Source organism: Orcinus orca, chromosome 6 (assembly GCF_937001465.1).
Source record: "Orcinus orca chromosome 6, mOrcOrc1.1, whole genome shotgun sequence".
NCBI classification, from domain to species: domain Eukaryota; kingdom Metazoa; phylum Chordata; class Mammalia; order Artiodactyla; family Delphinidae; genus Orcinus; species Orcinus orca.
In genome coordinates this window covers 46093403-46119793 of record NC_064564.1, presented here as the reverse complement: position 1 = coordinate 46119793, position 26391 = coordinate 46093403, and the positions used below count along the sequence as shown (strand labels likewise).

The window sequence follows — 26391 nt, the reverse complement described above, 5'->3', positions numbered from 1 at the left end:
GCTTTAAAATCCAAAATTCTACAGGTAATATATACAAAGAAGAGTCTTAGTTCAGGCAGACAGATAAATGTTGGCAATTCTTCTAACTCTGCATTTGGGTCTTATCAGAGCAGAAATGGTATTCAACAGATAATTAAAAGCAGTAAGAATATAAAGCAGAAAATTTTTAAATATTTTAAGAGAAGGCTTTGCCTTCTCAATAAGTAATTTTTTATAGTATTTTGGATAAACATTTTTTATTTCATTTTTTTACTGTGCACAAACTTAATGCTCTTACCTACACAACTGATTTGGAGAAACCATACATACATCAAAAAGTCCATTCCTGAGATGCTATTCTGATATGTAAACTACATTTCTGTACAAACAGAAGTAAAAATACTCAGTGATTACCCAATAATAAAATTAAAGTAGCAGTTAAAAAAAAAAAAGAATACCTCAGGATTTATGCTAAGTATAGTATTAACCACTAAGTTACCAGAAGGTAGAAATACGCATTCTTACCCTCAAGAATCTTCAAGATTTTTTTTTCAGACAGGAGCTCTAACTGTTCCTGGCACAGTTTTTTAATTTCTTCTATGGAACAGTTCTAAAGAAAATGACATTTTAAAAAATGCATTTATATAACAAAGCGCCAATATAAACTAGAAAACAGCAACCATTTAAAAAAAAAAAGTCTGCTAAGCAAAATCCTACAGTAAAACAAATTAAAAGCCACATAAATTTTTTTCTGGGATGAAATGTGAAGACCTGCCAGTTAACATGTAAATATTGTAATTTATAGAGTTTTGATTTGGATATATAAAGTCATGTTTATTATGAAAGAACTGAAGAATAAGTAGTTGCCCAGATATTCTTAATAGCAGCCTACTTATGTTAGGTAATACCTCTAAAGGCTTAAATATTCAAGTCCTAGCTCCATACATCGTAGATATATATGATGTTGGGCTTAACTTGTCCACGGCTTTTTTTCCACATCTGTAAAATTAGAATACCATATATTTCCCTGAATAATTTTCAGAGATAAATATATGAAAACATTTATGAATTTAATGAAATATAGGCTATTACCAACTATCATTACATACTGTTACACAGCAGTACACTACTTCTTAAAGCACTAGAAAGAATCAGTATACCTCTAACTTAGTTACTTAAACTGCCTGTATTTAATAGAATAATTTCCAGAAGGTCAAAAAATTCCTTACCTAAATATAGTAAAGTACCCTATTTCTTCCTGGCAAATTTTTAAATATACAAAGCCATTTATGGTTCTACAAAATCCCTTCTTTATATCTTTTCGAAGTAGCTCATATTAGTTGAAAACGTCCGATTATAATTTCCATTAAGTAAAATGACTGCTATAAAAAAAGTGTTTGTATATCCTGTATATGTGGATAGCCTGATAATGTATGTAATGAAGTACCTTTAACACATCAGGAAGCATCTTCTGTAACTTCTTCTCTCCTATGATACAGAAACACTGCTGAAGCATTTCTTTTTTGTCTGATATATAGAAACTAACTGGTTTTAATGCCACAGTCAGGTCTAATCCACCTTCTTCAAGGTCACTGTGCTCTGCCAAGAATAACTCTTTTTCCAGAGTTGGCAAAAGATATTTGGCTTCCTAAAATTAAAACAGATAAAGAACTGTTAAACAACAGAAATATGTCTATAATGTTATACATTTTCATTTAATAAAATCTTCGTTAAACATTTCCAAATTCTTTTTTTGCACAAATTATTTATTTAAAACCATAGGAAAGATTATTTAATTGCTCAGTATTCTTTGAAGTTACTCTCCACTCTGTAATTATCAATAAATTGAGGAAAAGTGAAGAGATAATATCCTAGGACACACAAATGAAAATATACTCAATACTGAATGATTTCCTACAATTTTATACTTGTGGAATACGATATTCCTCCAGTAGACAATTCACCCAAGAATTTTATGTATGCATTGTCATTCTTCTTAATTCATAAAAAGAAATGGGATAGCAGCAAAAATGTTATAAACCACAAATATTATATACTAAAGTATCATTGCTTACCAGAAGCTATTGTCATTTTTTTAAATAAAGATTTCTTTTTAAAAAATATTTATTTATTTATTTATTTATTTATGGTGGCACTGGGTCTTAGTTGCAGCACACGGGCTCAGGCTCTCTAGTTGAGGTGCATGGGCTCAGTAGTTGCAGCGTGCAGGCTTAGTTGCCCCGCGGCGTGTGGGATCTTGGTTCCCTAACCAGGGATCGAACCCGCGTCCCCTTCATTGGAAATGGATTCTCAGCCACTGGGCCACCAAGGAAGTCTCTATCATTTTAAAAACTGTTATATATCTAATGATATTCAAAGCAGGCAAGTAATTTAAGACATTTCTATCAATTTTACCTCCTATCTCCCAAATCTATCCAATCTCTCCAAATCTACTGCCATAATCCTGATCCAAGGTACCATCCTCTTTTTGCCTAGATTACCTCAGTAGCACTTAACTGGACTCCCTACATCTAATCTGAGGTCTTGACAATCTGTTTTGTATACTGACACCAAAATGGATTTTATAAAATGCACATATACTCATCCTCCCTATTTACTGATATAAGCTGTCAATGACTTCCCACTGTTCTTAGGGTAATATAGCCTATTAGGTCCTTCATGCTCATTGTGTTCCAAACACAACGACCTTGTCTGAACTACTCAAACATAAGGTGTTCTCCCTTCATTTCATACAGGCAGGGCTTTTGTACACACTGTTCTTCTGTCTAGGAGAGTCTTTCTTCCCCACTTCCCCATCACTCTATACTCCCAAGATCAACAAACTCAGGTATCAATTTAAAAGTCATTTCCTCAGGAAAATCCCTAACTATATTATTCAAGTAGGTTTCCTTTTTACACTTTCTAACGCAATTGTTTAAAATGCAGTTTAAAAACAGGCTAATTTTAAAGAACACTATGATAATTACACTGAAAAAGCAAAGGTTAGCTCTTGTTCTAATGGCTCACAAAGCAATTCAGGTGTTAGCAAGGATGTAAAGGAACTGAACTCCCATACAGTGCTAGTAGGAATATAAAATAGTGCAGCTGGTTTGGAAAATGGTTTGTAGTTCCTTATAAAGTTGCCATATGATGCAGAAATTTCATTCCTGGATATATATCCAAAAGAAATGTAACCATAATGTCCACACAGAAACTTGTACACAAATGCTCATAGCAGCATTATGCATAATAGCCAAAAGTTGGAAACAATCCAAATGTCTATATCAATTGACAAATTAAAAACTTAAATGTGGTATTAGCCACACAATGAAATATTATTCAGCTACAAAAAGAAATGAAGTACTGATATGTGTTAAAACATGGGCAGACTCTGAAAAACAAATATGCTAGGTGAGAGAAGCCAGACACAAAAGATCACATATGATTCTATTCATATAAAATGCCCAGAACAGGGAAATTTATAAGTCTATAGAGGGGACTTCCCTGGTGGCTCAGTGGTTAAGAATCCGCCTGCCAATGCAGGGGACACAGGTTCGAGCCCTGGTCTGGGAAGATTCTGCATGCCGCAGAGCAACTAAGCCCGTGTGCCACAACTACTGATCCCGCGCTCTAGAACCACGCGCCACAACTACTGAAGCCGGCACGCCATAGAGCCCGTGCTCCGCAACAAGAGAAGCCACCACAATGAGACGCCCACACATCGCAACAAAGAAGAGCCCCGCTCGCCACAACTAGAGAAAGCCCGCGCACAGCAACGAAGACCCAATGCAGCCAAAAGAAAAAAATCTATAGAGATAGAAAGTAGATTAGTGATTGCCTAGGCATAGAATGGGCGTATGGGTGTAGGGCTAGTAGGGATGACAGCTAAAAATTGCATATAGGGTTTCTTCTGGGGATGATGAAAATATTTTAAAATTGACTACAGTGATGGTTGCACCACTCTGTGAATATACTCAAAAACCAGTGAACTGTATACTTGAAATTAGTGAATTGTACAGTATGTGAATTATATCTCTATAAAGCTGTTAACAACAATAGGGAATGCAATACACAACAAATATTATGGCACTATTGGAATTTTGCGATGTCCTCTACATGCCTAATATATAATGACTTCTTTTTTTTTTTTTACAACTACAGTTACTTCTCATGAGAAGTACAGTTTAGTTCTGTATGCAAATGCTTATAGAATCCTTATTATTGGTCTCCCCATAATAATAAAGAGTACTAAAGACATGGAAACTATTTAAGATAAGAATGGTGATATCCAAAACTGAATCTAAAAGGGGTGGAAAAATGCATAGATCTATAACTATTGAAGAATTTGGGGAAAAATAGATGGCAGTTAAGAGAAAAAAACCACCCCTAGAAAAATCCACCAGACCCCGACAGCTGTATGGTCCAACAGTCAAGTTCCGACATATCTTTGAGAAAAAGATATAAACTGCTCTGGAACACACCAAAAAAAATGCAAAGCTTTCCCAATTCAATCTGTAAGGCTACCATAACCCTGATACCAAAACAAGACAGGTTAACTACAAAAATAAAAACAATAAGCTGATTTAACTTAAGAACATAGGTACAAAAGTAAAAATACTGAATTTCAGCCGAGTACAACAACCAAATCAACAAATCAAACAGTATTTATCCCAAGAATGCTGAGGACAATTCAATATAAGTTAACTTATCAATAAAATTACATAATCAGATTAAGAATGAAAACTACTGATCACCTCAACAGAATGCCCTAAAGACATCTGATAGAACTCTACAACCCTCAGAAAACCACGAATTAAAGAAAATGTCCTTAACTTGATCAAAGGTATCTTTCAGAACCTATGGCAAATACACTTACTGGTGTAAAATTAGAAATGTTTCCACTACAAAAAAAATGGGAAAAGAATGCCTACTATGAACGCTTGTGTTCAACACTATACTAAAAGCCTTAGATTAAAAAGAAAGAAAAGGACTTCCCTGGTGGCGCAGTGGTTAAGAATCTGCCTGCCAATGCAGGGGACATGAGTTCAAGCCCTGGTCCGGGAAGATCCCACATCTCACATCCCACACGCCGCAGAGCAACTTAGCCCGTGCGCCACAACTACTGAGGCTGCGCTCTAGAGCCCTTGAGCCACAACTATTGAGCCCGCGTGCCACAACTACTGAAGCCCGTGCGCCTAGAGCCCGTGCTCCACAAGAGAAGCCACTGCAATGAGAGGCCCGCGCACCGCAATGAAGAGCAGCCCCCACTCACTGCAACTAGAGAAAGCCTGTGCGCAGCAACAAAGACCCAACGCAGTGAAAAATAAGTAAATAAAATTTTGAAAAGAACAAAAAATAAGAAATATCAGGGCTGAAAAAGAATAGATATATGTACATGTATAACTGAAGCACTTTGCTGTACACCCGAAACTAACACAACACTGTAAATCAACTATACTCCAATAAAAAATAAAAATTAAAAAAAATTCTATAAAGAAAGAATTATCAGGGCTGACAAGAGTTAATAAAGAGGCTGCATATCAAACTATTAATGGGGAAGCATAGAGACTTCCATGATTTTTCCCTTCATTTCTGTGTTGTATACATTTAAAGTATGTATTCATGCATTTGTTTTATAATGTAAGCAAACTTTTTTAAAAAACGTTAATATCTTGCTAGGTCGATGGAGCATAAAGAACATGGCTTTTATAATCAGATATTGCATTCGAATGTAGGCATTATTAACAAACTGTGACTGTGGGTAGACTTCCTTAACCTCTTTGAGCCTCAATTTTCTCATCTTGTAACGTGGAGGAAGAGAGAAATAAAGCGCAGCTCGCAAGGGCACTGAAGGGTAGTTTCTGACCCATACTTTTCAAGGAGACTGAGGAGACCACAGGAGTGGAAGAAGCCAAAAGCAGTATGAGTCAGACGATCGGTAAATCGGAAACTTTAAGTTCAAGACGTGCGAGTGTGGGGTTCAAGGGAACTTAGGAACGTGAACTTCAAACACGGGACCCCTTAGGATCGCAGCGCTAACGTAAGATACCTCCGGCTCCGCATCCCGCTGCCACATTCCGCTCCTAGCCCACCTTCTTCCGGAAACGCAGCCGCTTCGAGAAGAGGCGAGAAGAGCACGCACGCACCTGCTGCAAGGAGCCGGAGACGCTGGCAGATGAGTCAGTGCTCCTCCGCTTACGGCGCTCATTGCGCTCCACGCTGCCCCCACCCCAGCAGCTGCCGCAGCTCCCACCGCCAGTGACACTTCCACTCAAGCTGGTGTTCCCGCAGCAGGTGACGCTCCCGCAGCCGCTGGCGCTCCCGCAACCGCTGGTGCTTCCACTGCCGCCGCTGGCGACGGCGGGAACCGGGTCCGGCGCCGCGAGCGCCGCCGCCGCCGCCGCCTCCTGACCGCTTCGTTTGCGCCGCTTCTCCCGGGAAGACTTCTTCCCCGTCATGATCCCTCTGCTACAACCATCCGGGGAAAGCCCGCCGCTTGTGGATCGACCGAAACCCTGCCGCAGCAGCTAGCAGCGGGCACGGGGCGTCGCAGCTTTGACGTCACTTCCGGCCGCATCGCTGACGTCAGGAGGCGTTTCTGGAGCCGGGGCCGGGGCCAATAGCGCTGCCTCCGCCAGCCGAGGAGGTAGGCTTGAGTTTGCGGCAGGTGAGCAGCGCGGGTGGTTTTTTGTTGTTTGTTTTCATACCCCTACAAAGGGCCGAAGGCGGAGCATTACAACAACTCTTTGCCTTATTGATATTGTTTTTCAATCTTTGTCTATATACAATACACAGTAAGGTAAAGGTATATTGTTTGATTCTCCAGTGTCATTTGTCTTTCAGTTTTTGGTTGACAATGACAATAAAGAAAATTTAAGGGAAATCTCATTATCATCATCACGTGTATAGATTTTTTTTTTTTAATATATTATAGGGAGTTGTACAAGAGTAGGTTCTTCTGCTTCTTTGTTTTTCCCCATTAACACTACTCTCTGGGCATGATGCCTTTTCACTCTAAAGGCCCTTGACGCTTGTATTTATTCTTTCTCAATTTATTTAATATTCAAATACTGGCGCTTAGATTGTTGACAGCTTGGCATATTGTCAGAAAAATGCCGCTATATATAACTTAAGAAAAAATTTACATTATTTTGTACTCAAAAAAAAGAAATTGACCAAAGGATATAAGCATCTTATTATTCTTCTATTTAATCGAGTTCTTTTGAAAAAGAAGGGCTGAACCAACTTAGAATGTCATGCATACACTGAAATCTTTGTAAGAATTTGTTCTAACACATGATAATAGTAGTTTTAACTTGGATTCTTGACTTACAGTGTTGAATACTTTTCCACTGATTGAAACACTGTTTCCTCATCATCAAGTAGTCCGGTATTGTTTAACCTTTTATCTACCAGAATAAGTATAGCGAACTGCTAAATGTAAATTAATTCTTTATGTTGGGGAAAGGGGAGCAGGAATAAAATACTCTTGGCATATTAGTGTTGCTACCTTTTCTCTTTTCCTTCTTTCCTCATAAACTGCCGTTTCACACTAGTTCATGGTGTTTTGAAGGAGAGGAAAACAAGAAGAGTTTAGGAGTGGAGGTGACCAATAAGGAGATCCCAGACCATTTTTTAAAGGGATTTGAGGCAAGAAATGCAAAAGAAAAGGAGCAGTGTGTGAAGGCAGCAATGGAAAAGAATAGAAGAGAATTTAGGGAGTACTTCCGGAGATTATGTATTTCCTGCATAGAGTGCATGAGGGACAAGAAAAAGACGAGTGAGTTTTTGAAAATAGATTATGGGTCATAGTTTTATGAATGTTAGCTTTTGTGGGCTGCTGTGTGGGATTTTTGGATCTAAACACAAACCAGGTTTTAAAATCAGAGATCAAGAACACATAAAAAAATGTGTCACCTTTTGGCTTCGGTGGTCTCAGCTGAGGCCTTTAGCCACAGAAGGAAAAAGGTAAGGATAGGGCAACACTAGTTGGGTGGTAGTAATTTTCTAACTTTCATTGAGGTGACAGAAAGCAGTTGAAAAAAGAAACCTCCCTTTGACTACATTTCCTACCTGTCTCAGTCACTCAGCAACAATTTAGTAAGTGCTTAAAACAAACCAGGTTGCAGGGGCAATCCCAGGTCTGGGAAAATAGCTGTCTCCACTCCCCATTCTACCCTTATATTTGCCTTCTAAAGTCAGTGCTGAGGCCAAGCCCACTGTGCCCTCAGGAGTTCCATATTGGCCTCATTAAGTCTCATGCCTGAAAGGAATGGGAATATTACAGTATATTCACACAGAATAAATACATAAAATCAATAACATGTAATTGTTGTGACCTTGTTATGAACTGAATTATGTTCCTCCAAAATTTATATGTAGAAACCCTAACTAACCCAATATAACTATATTTGGGTAGGGAGTTTAAGGAGGTAATTAAGCTTAAATGAGTTCATGAGGACAGGGAAAGGGCTTTGACTCATGGTGTGAATATGACATCCAGGTTGTCATAGAGTCAGTGAGATGCCATTGTCTATTTAGGTTGAACCATATGAAATTGCCTTTTTTCTAAGTCAAAACTGGTTGGATGGTGACAGTTTCATATGGTTCAACCCAATATTATAGAGCTTAAGAGGCCCAGCACTAAATATTGTTATGAACTTAAAAGCTCTGCAAGCAGATGCAGGACTGCTTTTCTGCCCTGGAACAGATATACGGGAGGGTGGACAGAGATTGGGATTTATATGCCATTTTCATAACTACTCTTCAGTGAGTTAACCCAGTGAGCATTAATCACAGTGATTGGCTCGGGACAGGATGCATTAATGCTGGGGCCAATCAGTACTTCTCTGGAATTTTATAAAGAGACATTAGATGAGAATTTTGCTCTTTCATCTTAAATTATGAACTATAAGGAAGTTACCTCATAGCTGCTAGTTGTCGTGTTCCCTGTCCTGGGAAGGATGCTAAGAGAATGAGACCAACAAGAGACACTTGCTGAAACAAGACACAGAAAGTCCTAATGGTGTCATTTTTCATCAGTGAGCCAATAATCGAGACTATTCAAAAACTCCACCTCCACTCACCTTAACTACATCTAAGATTTCACTTCAAGTATCACTTCTTATTGAAAACCCTTCCAAATCACTTGCATTCTGAACCCTGCTAAGATTAGCCGCTTTTTCCTTTGTAACCTACTGTTCTCCCTACAGAGCAACCAAAACTCTCTACTGCAGGCACTTGCTAATATCTTCTTCAAAATACTGTTAGTTCTCATGAACAGAGGCCGTGTATTACATATCTTTGTAGTCTCAACATTAGTCTCAACATATAATACAGTATCTGGCACATGCTAGAAACTCAATGCTTGTTAAACTCTGTACTGAGAAGTTGCAGATCCACACAGAGCTTCTTTCTATGTCGTCACTGTGGTAAATGGCATTAATGGCTCCAGGTCTTCACCTCTCTGTATTCGTGCCCTTTGCCATGTAATTTGATAATGTCCTTCTTCCACTGACTAGAGACATAATTCCTGCAAAGTGGAGTCAACCATATGACTTAATGAAGCCAAGGGGATATTAGCAGATGTGCAGCAAGCAGTCTCAATAAAAGCTTGTGCAGTTAAGATGGTCCACTCTTGTGCTTCCACCATCACCATAAAAATTATATACTCAGGCTAGCCCATTGATCCCAGGAGAAAGAGGAGACAGATAGGGCTCAGCTGCCCCAGCTAAGCTATCCAGTCAAGTCCAGAGTAGAGCAGAGTCACAAATGAGCCTAGCCAGGATCAGCCAAACCCCAAACGTGTTAACTCCTGAGCTAAATAAATGCTATCGTTTTTGTTATTGTTTTCTGCGCAGTATTACTGTGGCTATAGTTAACTTGCATGCATACTTTCTAGACTCCCCCTGCCCCCTCTTTCCTTGTATTTCTCTGCTAGTTATGAGAAGGACCTTCAACGCTGTTTGATATCAAATGAGTCACTGTTCAATGCTACAGCTGTAGGATGGGTAGATGTGATTCTTATAGTCTAACAGAAATGCCTTTATATTTCATGGTGAGGTTCTGTGGCATTATAAAGAAGTGTAAGGATATTTGTGTTTAGAGTTCCAACCAACTGCTTTTATTAAAAAATCATCAGGACACCACCACCCCCTACCACCTACATGGGCAATTTTTCCCCCGTAGCAATAAAATCTAGTATTTTTCTTTTCCTTTTAAATATTCTTTGTACACAGCAGTCACTTTCATTGTTAAAGAAGATGTTAGACTTGGTTATCTTTGAAAGTAATGCTTGGTAAACACATATGTGGCAGATATTTTGCTAGCCTTTTTTTTTTTTTTTTTTGGCTGCGTTGGGTCTTCATTGCTATGCGCGGGCTTTCTCTAGATGCGGCGGGGGCTGCTCTTCCTTAGGTGCGCGGGCTTCTCATTGTTGTGGCTTCTCTTGTTGCAGAGCACCGGCTCCAGGCGCACAGGCTTCAGTAGTTGGGCTCAAAGGCTCTAGAGCGCAGGCTCAGTAGTTGTGACGCACGGGCTTAGTTGCTCCACGGCATGTGGGATCTTCCCAGACCAGGGCTTGAACATGTGTCCCCTGCATTGGCAGGTGGATTCTTAACCACTGCACCACCAGGGAAGCCCGTATTTTGCTAGGCTTTTACACAAATATCTTATTCTTCTATTTTATGAAATCTCAATGTAGAGATATGTAAACTGGGACTGAGGTTAAGCAACTTGCCTTAACTCATTAGTAAGTGGTGGAACTATCACTGAACTATATGGCTTTTTAACTCCAAAGCCAGTACTCTTTTGCTATATTACACTGCATCTCTGGTTGCTCTTACTATTGAAATTTTAAATGATGTAGACGTAAGCAAACATTTCTTGAATTTATTAGTTCCTTTGAGGACACAAGAATGAAAGAAATGTGGTTTGAGGACTTGTTTCAGGCCACTTTTTTCTGCTCTATGTATCAAACTTACATGCCACTACCAACCATCATAGTTGCTATTATGATAAAGTGAAGTGGCTACTACAAATCGAGATTTTTCTCCATATGGATGTCCAGTTTTGCCAACATCATTTTTTAAATATAATTTTGTTGTTTTGTTACTACTGACTTGTCAAAAAAATTTACTTGACCTCTTTCAGTTTCTTCACCTGTAAGATTACTAGCAGTACTTGCCCCATGGAAATAATGGTAAACATAGGAAATAGCATAATGTACTTGCTTAATGCATGCTATTTAGTTTACTTAAATTCATCTGTTCTTTGCAATGCTGCTCAACTGGTTGGTTTTAAATACAGTTGCAAACCATTGAGTAAACATTACTATATCATATGCCTTAAATGTAGAGTGATGTTATCTCTATCACATCATATCTAATGAAAATATCATTGCCACTTGGACATTATACTTTTGTGATTTATTATAAAGTGTCCAGGAAACCCAGGGTCAAGTGTTAAGTCCCAGGAATTCATCTTAGGCCTAGCATCAATATCAGCTTACCTACTTTACAGAAGTATGTTGGTCAACTTTCTCCTCTAAAACTTCCATTACCCACCTTATTCTGAAGGCTGTTTTCCTCCATGACAGGCACGAGTGGTTTACTTTTGCCCTCAAAGTCAAGATCCTGCCTTTCTTAGTATCCCTGGAAAACAAGCATCCTAATTTCAAATATTAAACAAATAAAACCTGATAACCACTTTAGGAAGCAGACAGGTGGAAAAATATTTAAGAACAAGAAAACTTCAAAAAAATGTTCCCCCATCTTTGTTGAGATGGTAACTAGAATGCCAATTATACCATTTTTATTCTCCTAACCTCCTTTAGTTAAGGGAAGGAAAACATCACTAAGGAAGCTCAGATATGATGCAATCAAGTAAAAAAAAAATCAAACAAAAAACAAGTACTAATCACCTGTGAATATTCTGGCCACAATAGTCTAATTTCAATCTAACCAAGCCTTTGGATTTAGCTTTCTGTTTATAGGAAATAGGTGTGGCAGGCAAATTCTAAGAGGGCCACCAGAGATCCCTCTCCCTGGTATTCATAACCTTGTGTAATCCACTTTTTTTGAGTAATTTACTTCCAAGCAATAGAGTATCTTGATGTTGATGGGATGTCATGTTTGTGATTAAATTATAAAGATTCTTGTTGGTCCTGCTAGCAGACTGTCTCTTCCTGGCTTTGATGAAGCAACTGGCCATGTCAGGGAGGCCCACCAGGCAAAACTGATGGCAGCCTCGGCCAACAGCCAGCTAGGAACTGAGGTCCTTAACTCAGCAATCAAAAAGAACTGAACACTAACTACATAAGTGAGCTTAAAAAAATGCATCCTTCCCCAGTCCAGCCTTCAGATGAGACCCCAGCCTTGGTGGGCACCTTGATTGCAGCCTCATGTGAAACAAAGAAGCAGAGGAAGCAGCTAAGTTGTGGCAGGATTCCTCACTCACAGAAAATTTGAGATAATAAATGTGTGTTATTTTAAGTCACTAAGTATTGAGGTAATTTATTAAGCAACAGTAGATAATACAGTAGGGTTATAAGAATGTTTGTTACAAATACAAAACGGGAGTAGTTAACATTCTGGATTGGCCAACACACTTCAAAGTCAATGACCAAAAAAAAAAGAGATGGAGGAACTGTTGTAGATTAAGAGACCAAACAGCCATATAACCAAATAACTAAATTCAATACATAAACCTTGATTTTTTAGATTAGAGCCTTTAGAACAAAAGTTATAAAAAACATTCTTAGGACAATGAGGAAATTTGAATATACACTGGATATTAGATGTTATGAAATTACTAATTCTTTTAGTATGTGGTTATTAATAAGAATATTCTTTAAAATGTTTTTTCTTAAAAGATGCATAATGAATTATTTAGTTGATAAGTGTGTTATTTGTAACTTATTTTAAAATAATTTCAAATGGAAGTATTAATAATAGAGATAAAGCAAATATGGCAAAATGTTAACAACTGCAGAACCCAGTTGGCAAGTCCATGGGTGTTCATTGTATGTATGAACATTTTCATTAAAAAATTGAAAGGAAACACATGGAAAAATGTTAAATGAGCCTTCAAAATTGTATTTATAATGACAACTACACTGTGCTACAGACTGAATGTGCCTCCTCAAAATATGTTGAAACCTAATCTCCTACGTAACGGTATTTGGAGGTGGAGCCTTTGGGAGGTGATTAGATCATGAGAGTGGAGCCCTCAGGATTGAGGGGTCCCCAGAGAGCTCCCCCCTCCCTTCTGCCATGCAAGGACACAGGAAGACAGCATCTAAGAGCCAGAAAGTGGGCCCTTACCAAACACCAAATATGCCAGCACCTTTATCTTGGACGTTCCAGTCTCTGGAACTGTGAGAAGTAAATGTTTGTTGTTTAAGCCACCAAATCTATGGTATTTTTGTTGTAGCAGCCGAAACAGACTGAGATACTGTGTATAATTTTCTACAGAAGAATGCACTAGAATTTAGAGTAATTATAAATTATTTTTTCTAATGATTGAATAACATTCCCTATTCTCAGGTGGGTAATTTATATCTCAAGACCTCTAGGAAGGATGATACATCACTAATGATCCTCTATACATTTTATTATTTTTTCACAAAATAACCATAATATACAGTGATAACTGCTAAGGAAGCCATAACCCAGTCTTATCCCCAGAATTATCTTTGTGAAGGTTTTTAGCTATGCTTCTTCCATTATTTTAAGAAGATTATGAGGTAGATAAAAAAAATTTGTCACATTGTTATTTAGTTATAAATTCAGCTAGTCATGAAAAAAAAGTCATAACATGCTCATTTTATTTATTTATTTATTTACTGGCCACACCGTGTGGCATGGGGGATCTTAGTTCTCTAACCAGGGATCGAACCCTGCCCCCCTGCAGTGGAAGCGTGGAATCCTAACCACTGGACAGCCAGGGAATTCCCTAAAATGCTCATTTTTAAAAATGTAATGCCAGAGGGGGACTACAATAGTTAATGAATTAGAGACAATGATAACTTAGCTCTTTTGCAGGCAACTGTTTCTAATGCAATATGAAGGACATTAACTCCAAGACTTTTACCACTGGAGGTGATTTGGCAACATTTATCAAAGTTTAAAAATGTGCATTAACTTGACCCACCAATTCCAAGTATAAAATGTATCCGAAGGAATTAGTAAGAAACTTGTGAGATTTGCCATAGCATTGCTTGATAGCTGAAATAGGAAACAATGTCAGATAATAGGAAATGGGCACATCGATATAACGTATTTATTAAGGTGGAAATATGTGTACTATATGTCAAGTTTAAAAATCAGGTTATTGAACAATGTGTATCATACAATCCTTTTTTAAAAAATAAAACATGTTTACATACCAATTGATATGGCACAAGATGTCAAGAATGATTCTCTCTGGGTAGTGGAATTATAGGCAATTTTTATTTAATGTGTGTGTGTTTTATTCAATGAATGTGCATTTTTCTATTCAGAAAAAAATAATAAGGGAATGGAAAAAAGTAACTTAAGTAACTTTAAGTAACTTAAAAAAATCTTTAAAACAATTAGATCACCACTTATCACTTATCTTTCAAGTGGGATTTTTTTCCTTTTTGCTAAACTGTATCTTGTAATTTTTCTTCAATAAACATAACAGTATAGTAAAAGTGGTTATAAAAACACTTGCACACTAATGGGAAGCAAACAGTGTTTACCATTTGCCACCCCTTACATTCAAGAGTAAACTCCTATTCTTAACGAAGACTTTACATCCTACCATTATTCAAAGGTACCTAGTATTTCAAAATAGTGCAGATAAATTGTACTTACAATTGCATGCTAAACACGACATGTTAAAAAGAAAGCACTGTATTGTAAGCACTGAACCAGGCTGACCCAGTTACACTCTTAATGCAGTCATTTAACTTTGACTTAACCCCCTAAATCCCAATTCAACAAAAAGCAAAGCACGGGTAACTAATGGAACCAGCAAACAATATTTAACGTCTGGGTACACACCAGAAAATTGCAATTTAATACTTAGCAAAATACATATCCCCTCAATTTACATTTTACCCATTCTCTTTTGATATTCCAAAAGTTTTTCCTTGGACTAATCTAGACAATCAAACCATTCCTCTCCTATTGGGGAGGAAATGTTCTTCTTAGACTGCAATTTGGCATTAAGCCAGGAAATTCATGGTTCTAAATATCATAAATGTTGGGAATGATGCTCACTATTTTAGATTAAGAATAGTTACACTTCTCTTAAGAAATTAAGGTTCTCTTAGACACAACAAATTATATAATTAATGGGTTGGTTCCTTCTTGGTGTTAGTTGCTAGGATGTTCACAGACAAATTTGTGACCCCTCCCTCTCTAGGAAGTATGGCATGGTTTGTACTTTTCCTTTTTTCCATCATGATTCATCCCACTATCTTTACTTCTGAAAATAGAGATAACATCACCCTACATTTAACAGGATTTGGGAATTAAATATCCAAGTGTTTAGCACTATACCGGGACCATGTTAGAGGCTCAAAAATACTAATTTCCCATGACAGTCTCTGGACTTGCAAATAACAGTTTGATGTATTCTTGCTCGCTCAATTGCCTGATAATATTCAACACATTCTAAATTCCCTTTGATATAATGGAAATGACCAAAAATAGACAATCAGATATCGAAATTGGAATGAATAATGAAGTTACCTCAAATAGTGAAGGGGAAAAGAAACTGGATCATAAGCCTGTAGTCAATTTGGGGCTTCATCTGTCTGAACTGATACACATAACACAGCTTAGTAATTTGCTTTTACTTCAACTAAAAATAAGCCATCAAACAAACTTTCTATTTACAGAGGACTTAAATGAAGAAATTATGTTATATCTTTTCAATATATGGAATAATTTATAACAAACTTAATTTTAAAAATTCTAAAGTAGTTGTCCTAAAACAAAACCTTGAAATCGATCAGTGCTGTTGAAAGAATCCAGCAATGAAAATGAGTAGAGCAGAAATTAAATAAAAGACAACCACCAACAAGTAACAGTCTGGGGTATATAAGTAGTAAAGCAGATTACATAAATAAAAGCCCTTGTCTTCTCCTAGTTGGCTAAGGTAAGGGAACTACACCACTGTAGTTGTGTTGCCGTTGGTCATAGCTCATTCTTAATTTATATCTGAACTATTAAAAAACCTATCCCCATTACCCAGGAAAATTTCACAGTTCACCAGTGCAAAAATTTTATTTCTCCTTTGTTTCCCCTCCCCCGCCCCCACTTTACAAGATCTGAAATTTTACTTAATCCACAGCATTCTTTTCATCATCTGTAATCAGACGTGTGAAATGTGAGAAAAAAAAAAACTTATCAATTTAAAATCTCAGTCCCCAAGCCCACTGTTACAGTAAATTTAGGATAAGTCTACAGCATTCACTTACTTTAGCTGGTTCTGATACCGAGGCATACTTTTTTATTTGAGAATCAACGCCTAAAGATTTGGCTAATTGTACAGCGTTTGAATCATCACTGATAAGTGTCCCAAGAGCCACAAGAAGTCTAAAAGTGGCTTCCAGGTCTTGTACAACTTCCAAGACTGTACTAATTACTGACAAGCACTGAGCTTTCCCTTCAATGTTATGGTCTTTATGAAAACAAACAGAATAGTTCAGGGTTAATGTAGCCAGAGCAATGTGAATGTTCTTATTGCTCCCTGATTTCAGTTCTATTGCATGGGACAGTAGTGATTCCCTCTGGGACATCATGAGCTTTTGTCCTGCCTGGCCAACAAAACAATTGCAAAAAGTCCTGAGAGCAAGCAGCTGGTTTGCTGGCTTTCCTTTAGGGTTCAGAAGACTGATGAGATGGCTGCTGAACCGAGCCCCTTCTTTTTCATTGCAGAAGTTCTCATTCACACTGGGATGTTTAATTGATAACCGAAGAATGTCAAGTGCAGGAAAGACAATATCTATTGAAAAGAAAAATTCATTAATGTTAAAAAAAATTTTAAACATTAAAAATCATACGCCTGCTTTACAAAATGTGTATACTTCTGAAACTTGTGTTAACTGATTTTTCATATTTATAGAAACTGTATTTATTGCTACAAGATCACATTACTTTAAAAATATGGTAACTCTCCTGGGTTATTAAAATAGCTTGACATACAGTGAGTATTCAATAAATCTTTGTGCAAAGAATAGGATTGGGACCTTGCTTTTAAAAAATTCTAAAACAAGACCAAAGAATTGAGGGAAAGTTCTTTATAGGAGAATTCCAGTTCACAAATGCCAATAGGATGCTTACTATACACATTGGTAGAAGGATTTATATTTAAGGGACTGGGTAGACACCATGTAAATGAATGCGCTAAACAATCTTAACATCATTAAAAGTGAGGAAAGCAGAAATTATGGGCCCTGTGATATAAAGGTAGTATGCAACATCATTTATAAAGGATATTCACCTGAAAAAAACTACTGAACCAGAATCTAATTATGTCTAGCAGGAAAAACACAGATAGAGGAACACATTAAGTGATCAGCCAAATTCAAAATATAGGACATTTTGCAGGAAAAATGATTTTTTTCTCCAATAAATCAATTACATGAAAAAATAACAGGGAAGAGGACACTTTTAGAATAAAAAAGAGTTAATTAACTAAATAAAAGAAAACATACTTATAGCAAATGTTTGTAGCCTATGTTTAACAGGTCAGATAGAGTTTCGTGGATGGCTTGCAGGGAACCCACAAATGCTCTGAAAGAGTATACAAAATGGTCCATGTATGGGATCATTACATTACCTTCAGATTCTCTTAAGGTATGTGACCAAAGCAAGACTATGAGTTACAGTGGTATAGTGAATCCTTTTTGTGAAGTTTTTCCCAATGCGAATTTCAACTAACATGTCAACTTTTATTTAATCCAGAAACACCAGTAGTATGAAATTAAAAGATATAATTTCTGCTTTCTAGTTACATTTTAAAGAGTGTTTCTGTACCTTCAGGCCAGTTAACAGCTTTCCATAAAATCTGAAGTTGTTGGGCTGTGGGTTTTTCTGAAGAATTATTACATATTAGAGACAGTATCTTTTCAAGAAATACCAAGTCATCCTCAGTTAACTTCTTCTCTTCCGATGCAGTTCCATTAAGTTCCTTCAGTTTACCTAGAACCCAAATCCAAACCTTCAATTTTCTCTAACTGTAATTAGGCAGATATATCACATAAATGCCAACATTTTCAATAAAAGTACTCTACCACACACCATGGGGAGGTAAGACTTTTCACAGCAATTATCAAAGACCATAAAACAAGAATAAGGCCTGGGAGTAATTTTAAGCTGAGTACAGTATAGAAAAAGAAAGATTACTGTTATGATTTTTATTTTACCTGTTGTCTTCTAAGATCTTCTAAAGCTTTTTGCTTTGAATAAGTTTTTAAGTATACCATATTTGTTATCATTTTGAATGCTTTTCAAAGTAATATTATGTCATATATAAGTCAATCCCCTACTTTCTCAGAGAGAAAATTTATAACATCTTTTAGCCAACTTATGGCAACTTCTATGACTACCAATGAAATAGTCAAAAAGCTAAATGTGTATTTATATTTAATTTATTGACTTAGTTTCATCTGTACATTTGACATCACATTTTAAAAAAAAACATTTAATTTGCTTCCCATAATATTGACATTTCATGAAACTATTTCTTTCAAACTCTTCACATGCATCTTCAATATCAGCATCTTTGTCATCATTAATGTTACTTTGAGTCATCTAACACTATTTCCTCAAAAATTTTCATCTCAAAGCATAAAAAAGGCCAAATTTCCATCACAAAAGGTTTAAGAAGATACAATGTCCAAATTTACAAATTTTTATCTATCATAACTGGAAACTTGGATCTATTTCATTATTCTTTGGCATTAAAAATTGCTTAACACTAACAGAATATTAAAACAGTTTATTAAGGGAATACAAAAAGAGATCTTTTATATTTGTACAAGAGTTTAAAAATGTCAAGTTGTCTAAAAGTGTGTATACACTTCTTTATTGTTCAAAAATAAAGCAATTAAGAAAAGACCTATGAATGATTTTTATAAAGACAGTATGAAGGATGATGAGAAACAAAACAAACCTCCCCAAAACAATAACACCCCTGTCATATATTCAGGTATGTATGTTATCTTATCTCAATAGACTCCCACCATAATCTTTGAGGAAAACAGAGCTAGTAATACTCTCAGTCAAAAATAAACAAACAAAAAACAAAACCTAGTCATTTTGTTTTGAGGAAAACATTAACAGAAAAAGCAATGAAAGCCAACTGAGCAGTTTCATTTTTACAGACAAGATCTTTGTTTTTTAAATGCTTTACTCATTCGTTTTCATTATTTTTTTTCTGAAATCAGTTAAGAGCTTAGGGAATGTGACTGATATTTTTCCCCTTTAATTTTTTTTCTCATTAAAGTCATCAAAAAGCATTTACTTATATTTGTGTAAGGTTTCTTATAAAGTATTAATGTCCATTATCAGATCGTGTATTTTTAGTTGACTCAGTTGTGTAATACCAAAATACAAGTCTCTATCATGTAAGCACCTGGTTCCCAGCACATGCTTAGGACAGAAACAGCCTTGAGAGTAACTCAAGGAGTCTGTGGATATGTGAGAAAACTATTTAATTAAAATACACTTACCTAATATTTGTGTAGGGTTTGCTTGTTCAAAAGTGACAGCCTCTTTTTTAGGAAAATAAATATTCACTGTCTTAGATGCAGCTGATTGGTAGGCACTGTTCCCTATTTACAGAATAGAAGAAAGTGAAAATCGTTCAGAGTGGTCAAGAGCAAGATTTTTCTAACTGATTTTTGTTTTCAAAATTACTGAGATACATAACTATTCAGTGCATGCAATAAAATAACAACCAACTTCAGAAAAAAAGAAAATAAATCCGTAAGATTTTATATACTGTATATATTTGTTAATATAATAAATTTTAGTTTTTGGAATGGGAGCTTCATTGTAAAACAAAGCCTTTCCATTTCATATTTTCTACTTCTCTCATATTTTTAAGATTCAATCTAAATTGAAAGTTTTTAAAAGATCAAAGAACACAAAACAATTATGAAACTTTCCATTTCCTTCTTCTCCAGGCATACTAATCTCTCTTTTCTCATTCCAAATCATGTAGTAGGCATTGTCATTTTCTCCAATCATTTTCTACATCATTTTTATAAATCCCTCCCAAGTTGTAAGCTCCTGAAGGGCATATGTATTTACTTCTTAAGTCCCCATTATAGTAACACTAACTCAGTATCTGATGATGAACAAAAAACTGCCACAAGATGAAAATTCAACAATACTCAGTGTATAAGCTACTTCAACTAAAGCATAATTTAAATCTCATTTATGTCTTTCATTTCAAATCTTAATTTATACAACATTTTTGTTCTGACGTAAAATGAAGGTATTTTGCAAAAATATGAATAAAACATTTTAATCTTCTGAGTATATTAGGAATAGAAAGGGGGAAGGTAGATAAATGAAGAATGAGGTAAGTGCACAAAATTAATTCTAATTGCTTACAAAGCATAAAATATTTATTGACATGATCAAAGACACTGCCTGTACTCCTGGTTGTTAGAGTCTAGTTGTGGTAAGGAGACTGCAAATCAAATTATCATCCAAACAATTAAATACAATGAAAAGTTCTCTGAAGGAAAAGTATAGGATGCATTGAGAGCTTATGATAGACTAGAGGATCTAGCAAGAGGTATATGTGCATATCCAGGAAGTTTCACTGAATTCATTTAATAAATACTATACTGCAAAATTAAATAAAAAAGAAAAAGGAGGGAAAAAGCCAAACAATAATTACTGGTCAAAATAGCAAAGTAGAGGGCACAAGTATTCCCAAAGAGAACAGCAGTACCAAATTCCTGAGGTAGAAAACTGCATGCCATGCTCAAGACACTGATGCAGGCCAGTATGGAAGAAAAAAGGCAGAGAGGAATGTGATACAAGGCAAGAGAAAATAGTCAATGGGAAGCTATTACAGGGTTTTAATCAAGGGAGGGGCATAAACAGAGGACGACTGAGAGACCAATTTGGAGGCCATTATTTCATTGGTCTAGGTGAGAGATGACAGTGGCTTAGATAAGGTATACAAAGGTCCATGACATACACCAAACTGTTAAAAACTTTAATTTCTTAAAAATGAGAGGAAGCACTGTTAACTTTAAGACTCTTTTGTAATACAACAGGTATAACATTACTAAGAATTTATTCCATATAAAATGATTTACATATATTTCGTAATTTTAAACTCTTATTTCTAGGAAGTAGATATAACTTTACAAATGAGAAAAAGAGAGGCACAGAAACAGAATGACTTGCTCAAGGTAAAACACATAAAAAGTAGTGGAACTGAGATTTGAGTCTAAGCATTCTCACTCCAGAGTCCTTAATCTTAATTACTTACTACATTAAACTTCAATACTGCCAACCAATGTTACTTTCACAATGAAAAAATAGCTTAAAAAATCACATACCAACTTAGTTCTCAAGTAGAGTGCTGGGTTTATGAATATTTTATTATGCTCAATAACATATATGTCACACATATTCTCTTGTATAAAATAATAGGGAAATATATATGCCAAGAGATCTGTCAAGCTTACAAGAGGTGAACCACAAGTTCGGTTCTGCGTTTTATGGCAGCCTATACAGAGTAAAAAAGTATGCCTGCATATATTCAACAATGCTAAACAAGTAAGATGTGTCAGGGTTTAGGCTGGATACTAAGAATAAAAAAAGTTAGTTGCTCAGGGGAAAGCCAAATATTCCAGGCCTAAATCGTAAAAGCAAATTCTTTCCTGAGTCCTCTCAATGTGTAAATAATATTCTAAACACATTAAGTATGTAAGAATGAAGTGGAAGAGATGGGAATAACTCAGATTTTGTAAGGATAGTGAGGAAACCAGCCTTAACACAGTAGAACAGCAGTTTTCAATCCTGGATGCACATGAGAAAATTATAAAACTACTCTTGCTAAGATCCCAACCCAGAGCAACATTAGATCAAGTGAGCATCGCTGGGGATGAGGTTGAAGTAGTTTTTCTAAGCTCCCCAGATGATTCTAATGTGCAGTAATGACACAATTCTGAGAACACTCTAAAAGCCAGGTCAAAAGTTTGGTCTTGATTTACTGTATAAAAAGTTTTCCAGCAAGAAGAAGATGCCAATTTCCTTAACCTTTCATTACATAAAAAAAAAGAGGAAATGAAAAATGTGTACCTGTAAATGGATCAACTCCAGCTATAGTAGCTCCCATACTTGCAGACCCGGGTACATACCGACCACCACCTAAAATGCAATAATACTCCTAGTAAGCATAGGTAACAGCAAATGATAAAGTTCAAACTGCTCCTTCTTTACACAGAATGACTTATTTTCATTATTAGTCACACTTCAGAATGACATCTTAATAAAACAGCTGTAAATTTAATACAGCAAAATGCTTAGAACAGTATCTGGCATGCAGTTAGATCTCAATAAAATTAGCCGGAAAAGTAATTCTCAAGTTATAAAATAAATATTACATGCCTTATATACTATAATTATAGAAGTTTAATGAATTATAAAAGCATTAATAGATTGGAGAGAAAGAAAGTCAGAAGTTTCCATAATGAAATGTGAACACTATTTTATTGAAATAGAGACGGGATTAGCTGGCACATAAGACAAATAGAAAAGAAACTAGGTAAGAGTTAGGGATGCTATGATAATAGCCCAGTCTCAGATTTGAGAATACTTGTAGCTGCTTTATTGAAAATGGAAAGAAAGAAAGAAACAGGAAAAACAAGTGCAGAGAGAGAATCAGCAGGATTTGGAGATGTTCGGAGTCCTGGATCAGCCTTTGTGGGAAGAAGAAAGATGAGCTATTGTTCTAGCCCCTCTAAGCTTAATATTCAGGAGTTGGTATAACCAGTGCAACAGATACAGAAAAAGCAAACAAAACTAAAAAACAAAACTGCAGATGTGAACAGGATTCATTAAAATAATGAAGAACACAGAATAAGTGGATTTGCTGAGTTTTTACCACATGCTGGCTAGCATGCTAAGCATCTTATATGCATGAATCATTTAAATATTAATTAGAGATCATTATTATATAATATTTCAGAAGAGGAAGGCTGAATAATTTGCCCAAGGCATTATTATGAGGCAGAAAGTAGTCCTACACTGTTCCAAATGTGGTTCTCTGACCACCTGAATGAGAGTCACTGGTTCAATATGCAGACTCCCAGGGCCTGCCCATAATAATAGCCTAGTAGTTCTCCAAATTAGCTTCACTTTAGAAACCAATAGGGAGCTTTTAAAACTACCTAAACAGCAAACCACACCCAAGACCATATAATCAGAATTCCTGGGGAATTCTAATCTAGTGTATCAGAAACTCTGGGTGGGACCTTGCAATAACTAACTTAAACAAGCATCCCATGTGATTCTAACTGACATTAAATGTTTGAGAATCATATAAATGAGGAAAAGAAAAAAGAATTAAGATTGACCTTAAGTGAGAAGCAAGATGGGTAATGTTTTGGCCCCAGTGCTGTTGGTAAAACTGGAGGAACAACATCAACAATAGTAATAGCTAACATATATTGAGGGCTTAAATATATTCCAGGCATTTTGCTAAACACTTTATATGTACTATACCACTTAATTTTTATAATATCGCAATACGGCAAATGTTTTTACCTATCTTTTGTAACAGTGTGGTTCAGTTAACCTATTAATTCCATAATTCTCTTGGACTTTTAGTATGCTATCTTGCATATCTCCATAATCAGTGCATCTTCTGAGTTACTGACACTGTGCAACAGTGAGACATGCTCCAGTTACGATGGCCCCAGTTGTTCTCTTGATTTTGTTGGTACTGTTTGAAGCTTGGTATATTCTTTCTGTTCCAAAAAAAAGCTGCTAATGAGATTCAGGAACTCTGTTGTTCTAAGTTTCAGAGCATCACTGTGCCTGAATATGCTGATAGAGAAAGTTATCATCTTATCTACTCTTCAGATCTTTACTGCCTTTTCAGGGTCACCAAAGACTTCCTTAATAGCCATCATGCTATCACAACATTTAGCTTGATAGTTGGTTTCTGTAGTACACTGGTACACTGCACAGGGTACAGCTATTTATTTGCATCTGGGCCACCAATGCATTCTTAGGAGAAGGGAAGCTCACTGAGAGCAGTTCACAACTTCATGATACTGACCCAAGGTTGTGTGTTGGTCCCATCTATGGTTTAGAAAGGACTATACGGTCACTTTTAGAGCTCACAGTACTAAGTCTGCAAGGCCAATAGATACCATAAATACTACGAATTTCTTCCCAAATTTGGTATATTGTCCAGGAACTCTGGCTGAAGATCCAACAACAGCATCATAAAATACATCAAATGCTATTCTGAAAACAGAGATTTCTTCAGTTGTATTAAAGTCCAATTTTTTTCCAGTAGTGTTGATGCTGAGGCATGCATACCTTTGGTAAATAAAGTCACTTTGAAGAGACACCAACACCTCCAGGGCTTCATGAAGGCCATTAATAACTTAGATTAGGAAGACTAATCCTGGGTAGCTGGGTGGACTGTCTCCTTCCATGCTAAAGGCAAATTATGCCTGGGCAAACTTCTTGACTGCACTGCTCCATCCAATCTCAGGGACTCACATGGCTCCTTCTCTGCTCGTGATCAGTAGCATCTCGCCAGTGATAGCACTCATGCTGTGTCTTGGTTGGTGGATTCCCCTATTATCTAATTTCACAGATAAAAAAAATAGGCTCAGACAGGTTAAGTAACTTGCCAACTTCTCATAGCAAGTAAGTGGTAGAGCCAGATTTTGAACCAAGGTCTGTCTGACTCTAAAATCTATGATCTTAATGACTGCTCTCCTTCCAGGAAGGACCACTGGAGAAAATGATGAATTTTAATAATATGTTATTAAAAGTCATGAGGAAAGCTATAAAAGTACTCGAGGAAAAAGAAAAAATTAGAAGTTAAAGAAAAGGAGATCCATCAAAATTGGAAACACAGATAATAAGGGAATTATCAGTTACTGGATAATATCTTCAAAATGTAAAGCTGTATAATACAAAATGTTATACATTTAGTGAAGAAAGACATATTGATTAAAACTGCTTCCCACCTGTAAAAGGATCTGCTGCAGGCAGTGTGTTAGAAGATCCTGATGAAGAGCCTGGAACATACCGACCACCACCTGTGCATGCAAACAAAGAAAAGTCTCAAGTACGCCAGAATCCTGCATTTCATAAATGGCACATTGCTTACATCAGAAGACTCTAAATTTGGGGAGAAATAAAAGAGCAAGGCTGTCCCATGACAGAATAAGAGGAGTTACAGTCAGAAGTCTTATAGTTGGAAAGGTTAGTAAGAAACTAAAATTTCAGTGATTCTCCAAGTTTTGCTTTTGTTAACTTTAATCCTTTATTATATCTTAGCTTCTGCACTTAAATATTAAAATAACTAGGAATTCAAATACAAAAAGATAAATTGCAGTTGGTCTCTGACCTAAATAATATACACATACAATCAGTTCTTGTTCCTATACGAATTCACTAGAATTCCTGCTGCTGTTGTTGCTATCAAACCACAGGCACCAACTGTGAATCTTTTAGAGAACCCCTGGGTTCATTAATTCATGTGTCAAACAGTGCATTCAGTGCTGAGATCTAGCAGGGAACAAGATTGCTTGTATCCACTGAAGCTTACAACCTACTGGAGAAAATCACAAAGGGGATGAGTGGTTCAAAGGAAACAGGCTTCCCATTTATACAATTACAAATGTGTGGTGTGTGTGAGTACGTTTTGTTAGTATCTCTAAGGAAATAATCAGAGGTGTCTACAAAAAGATATATCTAAGGATGCTGACAGAGTTTCAGAGGAGCAAAAAAGCCAAATTGTTGTTAGATTTCCAGACAGAGCCAGCTGCTTTTCGGTCCTCCATCCCACAAGATAGCTTATGAAATACAGTACTCTTTTGTACTGTAGACTGATATTCCAACCAACAGAAATATACAGGTAATAAACATTTTTTTTTTCTTATTCTGTCAAGTGCATCTGCTGGGAGGGTCCTATCATTTATAGTTCATAGTGAATCAGTCTGATAATCTGTTTAAGTCAACATGCAGGTGAGATTAACTTTATTATGTGAACAAACAATGGAATTTTGAACTAGAAGGAGAGGAGATAATTTAGGAGCATGAAGCACCTGTGAGGGAAGAAGAAAAAAAAAGACCTGAGACAAGAAGAGGATATGGGATCCTTGCAATACGAGGAAGAGCACTAGCACATGAAAGATAGAGTCAGAAATAATAGGAA

General features: G+C 36.3%; 2 protein-coding genes across 4 annotated transcripts in view; both read right to left on the bottom strand.

The window, feature by feature from the left end:
- CAAP1 (caspase activity and apoptosis inhibitor 1) overlaps nucleotides 1-6543 on the bottom strand; it is a 54049-nt gene extending 47506 nt beyond the window's left edge. The window contains exons 1-3 of one of the 2 annotated variants that reach the window (XM_004275057.4): nucleotides 6126-6543; nucleotides 1427-1627; nucleotides 505-589 (exon numbers count right to left, since the gene is read on the bottom strand). In XM_004275057.4, coding sequence (XP_004275105.1) covers nucleotides 505-589; nucleotides 1427-1627; nucleotides 6126-6437 — 598 coding nt within the window. In that variant the 5' untranslated portion in view covers nucleotides 6438-6543. Of the gene's footprint in view, nucleotides 1-504; nucleotides 590-1426; nucleotides 1628-6028 lie in introns of both variants that reach the window. The other variant, XM_033437744.2, reaches the window with a different exon arrangement.
- Nucleotides 6544-14239: 7696 nt separating this feature from the next.
- The window catches only part of PLAA (phospholipase A2 activating protein), a 37452-nt gene continuing 25300 nt past the window's right edge, over nucleotides 14240-26391 (bottom strand). The window contains exons 10-14 of one of the 2 annotated variants that reach the window (XM_004275058.4): nucleotides 25199-25270; nucleotides 22287-22355; nucleotides 19688-19789; nucleotides 17991-18155; nucleotides 14240-16956 (exon numbers count right to left, since the gene is read on the bottom strand). In XM_004275058.4, coding sequence (XP_004275106.1) covers nucleotides 16391-16956; nucleotides 17991-18155; nucleotides 19688-19789; nucleotides 22287-22355; nucleotides 25199-25270 — 974 coding nt within the window. In that variant the 3' untranslated portion in view covers nucleotides 14240-16390. The remainder of the gene's footprint in view (nucleotides 16957-17990; nucleotides 18156-19687; nucleotides 19790-22286; nucleotides 22356-25198; nucleotides 25271-26391) is intronic. The other variant, XM_049711756.1, reaches the window with a different exon arrangement.